Source organism: Amphibalanus amphitrite, unplaced genomic scaffold, assembly GCF_019059575.1.
Source record: "Amphibalanus amphitrite isolate SeventyFive unplaced genomic scaffold, NRLGWU_Aamphi_draft 000084F_arrow, whole genome shotgun sequence".
NCBI classification, from domain to species: domain Eukaryota; kingdom Metazoa; phylum Arthropoda; class Thecostraca; order Balanomorpha; family Balanidae; genus Amphibalanus; species Amphibalanus amphitrite.
In genome coordinates, this window is record NW_024881580.1 from 122,583 (window position 1) to 131,081 (window position 8,499).

The window sequence follows — 8,499 nt, forward strand, 5'->3', positions numbered from 1 at the left end:
TCGGATAGTTCGGATTCGGAGCCGGACGGAACTCCCATCCGTCCGCCAACTGCTGTTAGCCGCTATGGCCGCCCAGTGCGACGCCCGCAACTGTATTCGCCAGGTTAGGCCCTCGGGTGTGCACCTGTGACCTAGGTGTCCGTACTTTTTGAAGGGGAGGATGTTGTGGATCAGCTGCCGCTGCTGACGATCGGCCGTCGCGCGCCGATCCGGTGACCCAGTTTTGTCGATCAGCTGATCGTAATTTGTCGGCCGGCCGCCAGAGGCGCTGTTTGTCCTTCTCGCGACGGACCTGTGTGGCGGCGGGCGGCCGGCTTGTGTGGCCGAGAGTTTTGAGCATTAGTAAGCGGTTACAGTGCTACCTTCGTGTTTAAATTAAGTTCAATAAAGTTCAAGTAATCGTAACACCGGCCTATCAGGGACCAGCAGCTCTAAGGGTTCCACACACGCCTGTGATGACCCCCTAAACCAATGGTTGAAGGCCCCCACAACGGCGCCTGCGAGGGCCCTCACCGGTGGCTGTGAAAGCCCCAAACCGGTGCCCAGCTGAGGGCCCCACACTGGCACCTCTGAGTTCAACCGGCACCCCTGAATGAAGTTCCAAAGGCCCAAACCAGTGCTTCTAGAAATTGAATTTGCCGTGGGACCTTGAGGATCCTGGATCTTGATTTTTGGTCACGGCACAAGTCTGTTCTTAAGGCCATATATCGGCGGCTCTGAGGGCTCAACGCCGGAGCCTCTTACGGCCTAAGACGGGACCTTCGCATCGGACGGCCACTCACCGGTTACTTTTGAGGACCCCACACCGACGACTCTGAGGGCCCCCACCGGCGTCTGAGAGTACCTTGCTGGTCTCTGAGGACTCCACAGGGCTCCTGAAGACACCGCAGACCTCTTGAGGGCCCCTTGTCGGTCTCTGAGAGCCCCTGTCGGCTTATAAAGGGTTCGAGCCAGCAGCTCTAGGGGTCCCGCACCCGGCTGTGATGACCCCACACTGCAGTTGAGGGCCCACAGGCCACAATGGCAACTGTGAGGACCCTCACCAGCGCCTCTGAGGGCCACACACTAGCACCTCAGAGGGCCCGCAGCGGTACCTCTGGGGCCCCGCACCAATGCCTCCGAGGGCCTCACACCGGTACCTACCTCTGAGGGCCCACACCAGTGCCTCCAAAGGCTTCATAACCGGTGGCCCTGAGGGCACTACACCGGTGATTTTTGGGGGCCTACCGAAGGCACAACACAATCCCTTAGTCTCGCTGAGTTTCTATCCCAATCCCATACCGGCTTCTATTCCAATTCCGGCTCAACTAATTAGCAGCCCCCCCCCCGGCCCCCCCCCCCCCCAATGGGTCAGCGGCGCCGCGCCGGTGTCGGTGCCGGGGGCCAGCGCCATCGGGGCGGCAGTCGGCCACGCGCACTCAATGCCGTTAGCGCTTAGCACCGGCGGCTAGCGCACGCCCGGCGTGTTATTGGCCGTGAGCCGCTCCAAAACGGCTGCAGTAGCTGGTCGATATAGGATGATGAGAAGATGCAGGTGGATTAATGACCGGCAAGCTTTTGTGCTTTACGAGGGCGAAGGGTCGAAGTCGGCTGCTAGGCCGTGAGCGGATTTTATCAGATGCCGGTTCACTATGACCTTTATCCGGGTCCTGGTCCGCTGACGCACTCTTGGAGAGCCGAATCACAGCAAAACTCCATCCACGACTGTATCTATACGGCTTACGCTTTTCTGAAAACGTCTGCGTTTGGCCTTCTAAGGGCCCGGCCGGCCGGCCGGACGGCCCCGATTGGCGATCCACCAGTGACGTCAATGGTAGTGTTAAGCTGATTGGCGAATAATGCATGGGGAAAACCGGGACGACATCCCCCTGCTATCACCGGTGAAACAGGGCCGCGGTCAGCCGCGTGCGTCCTTATTTTGATTTTGTCGATGGTAGTTGATTTTGTCGTGGTTTATTTTTTTTCGATAAAACCGGGAATAACGCCGAACGCGAATGCTATGCTATCGGTCCGACGGCCTTTCGGAAATCGTATAGCCTTTGAGTTATTATTAGTTTTGTCGAAAAAATAATACCTACCGCACTCCGGGAGCCCAAAAACCCCAATTCATCATCATCTTCACCAGTTCTCTATAACTATATACCGTGATCCTCGCCCTACCGTGCAGTCTGCAGAGGGCTGTACCTACTCTGTTCTTCAAAGTCGTTAAAAAAACACTCAAAGTATTGGCATTAGTAGAGTAGAGGCCAGTTTTACCAACAGAAAAATAGCCACCTGCCTGAATTTTTTGCCTTAAGACTGCTTCACATAGGCAGAGCGTAAACGAGCTGGGCACGTAGGCGAATAGGGCTCTACCGTTTACGCTCTGTATGTGAAGCGATTTTCGGCAATGTGCAGTAATGTCTGTCAATTTAATTCATTTTGAACTGAATTGATTGAGATGTCTTGATTATGATCTGTGCAGCTTTTTCAGGCTTAGTTCAGCATTTGCCCATCTGTATCTGGCAAATTGTTGGTGAGCCTTTGCTCCTATCATGCCTGGGAAGGTGGAGGCCTTGAGCGAGCTGGAGAAGCTCCAGCAGCAGAATCGCGAAGCCAACCGCAAGGTGCTTCAGGAGCTTGGTCTGCTTGAACCGGTGAGTAATGGTATCAGTTACATCAGATTGGGTTTCAGCTGATGGAGTCTTGAGCAGCCATTGGATTGGAAGCAAGGTAGAGTAGGTACTGACTGAGCAGCCTGGCATGTGACTTGTGAGAACCTATGATTAAAATGCAAATTGGGCTTCAGCAATCAGCATTGAGCAAAGACTTTTAATGTTGACTTCTTGAGCCCATAATAATCTTAATTCCTAATTCTTGAGTCAATGATGGAGAGTCAGCAGCCACTGGTTCAAGGTTTACAACTTAAATGATTTTGTGTGCCTACCCATTTAGAAAGTGTTATCACTTAGCAGATCACAGATAGGTACTTTTGTCTTGAACTTTTGCAGTTGCACTGAGAACCAGAAAACTGTGCTGATTGGTGGCATCTGGCTTTAATCAGCTCTTTTTTCTCCACAACTGCTTTTTGTGGATTTAGCCTGAATTATTTAATTGGAATTGAACAGTTGTTGGAGCCAGATCATGGACCAAGCACTAAGCAGGGGTTGTGCAGGACCCTGAGTTCTACCATTTGATTGGTCAACTCTGAGTAACAGGAGGATGTAGATATCTAAGCTAAGTGTGCCCATCAAAGCCTGATATGGCATACTCCACTCAACAAACTTCAGCTGACTGCAAGTGCAGCTGCTCCCTCCAACTCTAGACTGTCCCCTTCAGAAGTCTCATATGTCAAGCGCTGGAGAGACTTTAAACCAGACTCTCACCTGAGTCACCACAGTGAGTGCAATGCTTTTCCAAATTCCAGCTGAGCTATGATGGGAAAGGCATACTGCACACTTGCTGTTTCTTGCACATCTGGATTTCCAGCTCATCTGCAAGCTTTTTATTTTACCATATTTGCATTAAGGAGTTGAAGCTGCCAGCCTATATCAATGCTTGGCACTTTAATTATATTATTTTTCATGCAGTTACCACCTCTGCGATCTGCGATTCGTGTGAAGAAGCGACCAGCGCCTGCCATCAAGAGCCGACCAGCCAAGAGGCCCCGTCCGCAGCCGGAGCGAGATGATGCTGAGTACGGCACTGAGCTGACAGAAGGACGCCGGCGGTCCACCCGCCAATCGAACAAGGTGAGTAGTGGGGTGCCAACTGCCCAGAGCAGGCCAGCATGGCCAAAGGCCAGCTGGACTGGAAACCTGCCCCTGGAAGGATTTAAAATGATCGGCTTTGTTCGATATTTTTACCGTCCCGTGAACATCAGTTTTCAGTTTTTGTAGTTCTGGGAGGCTTTGCTAGCTTCTCTAAAAGGACGCCACATTTGATTGTGTTAATCCTCTCGCAATAAATTGGACTTCATTTGTCTTAAATTGGATCGAAAATGGTGTGCCGGTCAGTTCGGTTTCCTCTGTGTAACACCTCAATCTTCTTCAGCCGGTGAAGTTCTCCTCGCTGGACTACGGGTCTGACGTGGAGGACGACTCGGAGGACGAGGACTATGATGACGAGGGCGGCCGGCGGAGGGCCAGGAAACCGTACACGCCGCGCATCCGCGTGTCCGTACCCAAGAACAGAGAGAATGTGTATGGAGCCATTCCGGGTGAGTGAGGACGACGCAAACTCTGAGATCGACATTTATCGCTTCCCGATCTTCTTTAGCAACAGCTATAAGCCGGAAAAAGTTCAAGGTAAAACGCTTCCTATATGCTTGTAGGTAACAATTAGTTGCCATTCGCTGCTGGTAAGTAATTGATAATTCGGAAACTGGTATGCTAATTATGCATTTTTTCCTTACGTAGTCCACTCTTGTTACGAGTATGCTACCTGCACATCACCCCTGGCAGATGAATCTGGGGACTGTGACTTACCTAACCTAACCTAACCTAACCTTCTTTCCTGCCCTGTTTGTCTACAGGTGTCGCCGTGGGGACATGGTGGCAGACGCGGCTCGAGTGCTGCGCGGACGGCATCCATCGTCCCACGGTGGCCGGCATCCACTCGGGGCCCAGCGGGGCGTACAGCATCGCTCTCAGCGGAGGGTCAGTAGGCGTGCCGAGCTACACCAGCGGGGCGGCTCCTGCAGCTTGGGGGGCGGGGGGAGGGGAGTTCCCTCACTATGTGTACTCCGTTTCCTTTCTGAAGTTTCGCGGTAAAGAGAAGAAGAAAAAAAAACGTTGAAGCTTTGGAAACTGGGAGCATTGGCCACTTTAAATTAAGTCGGTGTTATTTTAGTCGATAAATTAGGTACCAAAGCAAAAGACACTGTCCGTGAATTTGTGCCTCTTTTCTATTTGCACATCTAGCATAATATTACTTGAGGTCCACTGTTGTTCTGTTTCAGATACGAAGATGATCTGGACTGGGGCGAATGCTTCACCTACACCGGTGAGGGCGGCCGAGATCTCAAGGGAACGGCTGCGCAGCCGAAGGTTAGTCAAGTGACAGCACCCATTCGGTCCCAACCCGTTCTCGTGATATCCTACCGATCCCCCCCCCCCCGCCCGAAAGGCGAAAAGCCTGCGGATACCAGATGCCGTACTATGGAAGTGTTCATTCTAACATCGTGACTTTCCGACGCTGAAATGGTTCAAGGGAACTGCGATGTTGATGCGCCGTGCGGTGACTGCGAGCATTATTTCTATTGTGGTAACTTTGCTAAATGTAAAAGTTTCAACCTTCCGTCTACGGGCGCGCCTGTCCCCAGAACCTGCGCACGGCGCCGCAGTCCAAGAACCAGGAGCTGACCCGCGGTAACCTGGCGCTCACCAAGAACGTCGAGACGCGCACCCCGGTCCGGGTGATCCGCGGCTACAAACTGCAGAGTCCCTACGCGCCCGAGGAGGGCTATAGATACGACGGTCAGTGGGCGAGGGGTAGCGGAGGTGATTCTGAGGGAGTCCCGGGGAGGGGCAAATTATTGATCATAGAATAACATCAGGTTCGCAATCATCGTATCGTATATTTAATCCTCGTGTCGTTGCTCATCGTTATTTGATCGTCCACTTTTACGAGCTCCTTTGTGCTCGAGATCGTAAAAATGAATGTATTGAGGATGAATTATATGTAAATGATTAGCAGACCCAGAAACGTAAACAAACAAGCTAACAAACGAGATAAAGTGCCTGGTTTTATGTGCATTTCGATGGATAATCCAGTGACGCCTTTTGCTTCACCTCCAGGTCTGTACTGGGTGGAGAAGTTCTGGCTGTGCCGCGGACAGTCTGGCTTTATGGTCTACAAGTATGCCATGAAGCGCTGCGAGGACCAGCCGCCGCCTCCTTGGGAGGTACGTGTTACCCCACTGAATGCACGATTTGTGATCAGGGTGTGACCAGGTCGATATTCAAGCTGCCTTTTGGTAGTGTGTCATTTTCGTAGATTACCAGAGAACTGCCGTGGCCCACGTGATTCCAGGACTACAGTCTTCGGAATGAAGTCTGAGGATGCTGTGGCCTGTGTAGTTTCAGGATGATGGTAATTTGGGGCTGACGACTGGCACGCTTACTGCCTCTGCTGTTTCAGAGCGGAGCTGACGGAGATTCCGCCTCTTGTGATGAGCCGATATCTGATAAAGAGGAGGACAAGGAGGAAGAAAAGGAGAAGGGAAATAAGGTCAGTAAGGCGAAGAACGGTAGGAGGGGACAGGGACGGAAGAAGAAGGGACCAAAAGCAGCGAAGGATGACAGTGAAGTGTCTCCTGGTGAGGAGGAAGATGGAAACGGGATAGAAGAGGAAACTGGTAAGGACGAGCAACAGGAGATGGACGAAGAAAACGAGAATGGAACTGCACCAGTTGAGCAGATGGAAGAAGAAAACAATGGAAAGGAGGCCGCGGATAAAGAGAACCAAGAGCAAGAGGCCACCGATGATAAGATAGGTGAGACCAAGAAGGCGCCTGCAGTGCGTGGCAAGAGGGGAAGGAAAAAGAAGGAAACGAAGGCTGATCCCACCAATGTGCTGAAGAAGGCTGCTGATAACGTAGAACCAACTGGTGAGGAGACTGAAGAAAACAAAGGAACGGCGAAAGAGGAAGATGATGGAAAAGAACAGGAAGGAGGCGAGAAAGAAGATGCAAAAGATGAAACAGAGGAAGAGGTGAAGGAGACTGAGAAAAATGCTGACGAAGAGTGACCCAGTGACAGTTGAGGCGGAGCATTAACGACGATTTGAGATAAAGTACAACGAACGTCACTGGAGACAGTGAAAAGGATGAGAAGTCGGTGTCGGATGGGTGGACGGAACATGCATGAGGCTTATTAGAGACGGCTTCAGAGACGAAATGATGGAGTCAAAAAACTAGGTGCATGGACGTGGCTGGCCTATAAGAACCGCGGGTCGTGTGCCTTAAGACCAGATAAGGACTTAGAGAACGTCATTGATGTGTCCGGCCCGCACTAGTGTATACACAATGGAGAGACCCCACGTGTATCGTTCGACCGCTTCCGTTTCTAGCCTTTTCTGGTCGAGCCGTGCGCTGTAGTGATTTTTGGCGGCATGCTACTGCCGGTGCTCGTGAACGGGAAGCGCGCTTCTCAGCATGTGCGGTTTTATAAGGTATGTGATTGCTTGGACTGCGGTAAATGTGGGGTTCCCGTAGTTTTTTTTTCATTGGTTTTGCAAGACTGAGCTTGTGCTTGTCTGTACCGATGAAAGATTGTCCATGCCATTTTGTCGTGTTTTGTATTTGGGGACGTTATTCACGGTTTTACTTCAATTTTATTCTTGCCTTCCGCGTACCGTTTTTAAACATCGATTTCAGAGAAGACGTGCATTTATTTCATTGTTACTCAGCCAGATCAATATTTCATTCCATGTTTACAACCGTGCCTACAACCATAACATGTGCATTAAACAGTTTCATAGTGTTTTAGGACTTTCGAATCGGCCTGCCATTGACCGCCGGGAGTACGCTGTTCATCGAATACCGTTGTGCCATAATTGCACTTCCCGTGTATCAGTGTAAATGACATTTGAGGCAATAAATGTTCTTTTTTAAATGTGTCGTTGAGATCCCCTCCCGGCCTCCCTTGGAGGGGCGGTCTATCGTCCGCCATGTGATGTCGGTAACCGCTGGCACTTCGCATCAGAGCGACAACTCCGTCAAGCTGAGTTTTTTCGACTTCCCACAAATCTCTAGCTGTCCAATGTTTCCGGCAACATCTAATGTTACCGGGTGATGATGTAACGCGCTACAAATATTTCTGTTATTTTTTTCAGTCGGCAGTAAGCTCTTAGCTCTTTTTGACCTGAAAAGGTCAAGCAGAGGCCTCTTGCACCAAACTACCTAGCTAGGTAAAATCGAAAAACCGGTTTCAGAATAAGGTAATCTGACGGTGGTAAATTTGTTTGCAATAGCCCAATACATAATCCTACAGGTGCATGGTAAATTTTACACGCAAATTGTCACACTTGAGTCTTGGATTGGGTACACGATGCAAAATAATCCAAGCATTGGTGCAAGAGGATTTTGGTGCAAGAGGCCTCAGAGCTATAAAATAATGGGATAGGGTGGAATTGGGCTGTATGGAACGCCGGCAGTGATCCACGGAGACGAGACCGTCCCGGTGCAGTTTGACCGGAATGCCCCGTTAGCACAGTCCGCCCGCCTCCCAAACCGTCACCTCGGAGAGGAATTTAATGGGCCCTGGAGTGGGCCCGACTTCAACCACCGCGCCGGTCGTCGTACGGGATGACCGCCAGCCCCGAAAGGGTAGCGTGAGGGGGACGCGCATGGGTATGTCCCTAGGATGGCGAGGACGGACGTTTCAATTTATCTTTGACGGTTGCGTCGTGGCATTACAGCGCTTATGACCTCGTCATGACCCTAATCTTGCCCGTCTAAAGATTCAGAGCTCATTCACCGCTCTTGGAGAATATGCCTGAAAGAGGCCCTCTTAATTG

At 51.1% G+C, this 8,499-nt stretch overlaps 1 protein-coding gene across 8 annotated transcripts; it reads left to right on the plus strand.

The window, feature by feature from the left end:
- Positions 1–1,854: 1,854 nt before the first annotated feature.
- Positions 1,855–7,595, plus strand: LOC122379769 (E3 ubiquitin-protein ligase UHRF1-like). Of its 8 annotated transcripts, none has more exons than XM_043362215.1 (9): positions 1,855–1,905; positions 2,465–2,636; positions 3,570–3,731; positions 4,033–4,198; positions 4,514–4,637; positions 4,940–5,027; positions 5,303–5,456; positions 5,778–5,884; positions 6,121–7,595. In XM_043362215.1, exons 2-9 carry the CDS (start codon positions 2,535–2,537, stop codon positions 6,727–6,729), a joined length of 1,512 nt encoding a protein of 503 aa, XP_043218150.1. In that variant the 5' UTR covers positions 1,855–1,905; positions 2,465–2,534; the 3' UTR covers positions 6,730–7,595. The 8 variants fall into 8 exon arrangements, with proteins under 8 accessions (XP_043218150.1, XP_043218152.1, XP_043218148.1 ...); XM_043362217.1 differs by having other exon boundaries at positions 2,474–2,636; XM_043362213.1 differs by having other exon boundaries at positions 1,860–1,933.
- Positions 7,596–8,499: the final 904 nt, after the last annotated feature.

Bases quoted from the DNA above. Each gene is read 5' to 3' on its own strand.
- LOC122379769 (XM_043362215.1), top strand. From the start codon at position 2,535: ATGCCTGGGAAGGTGGAGGCCTTGAGCGAGCTGGAGAAGCTCCAGCAG. The intron at 2,637-3,569 runs GTGAGTAATGGT...TTTTTCATGCAG, and splicing joins AGCTTGGTCTGCTTGAACCG to TTACCACCTCTGCGATCTGC. The intron at 4,199-4,513 runs GTGAGTGAGGAC...GTTTGTCTACAG, and splicing joins TGTGTATGGAGCCATTCCGG to GTGTCGCCGTGGGGACATGG.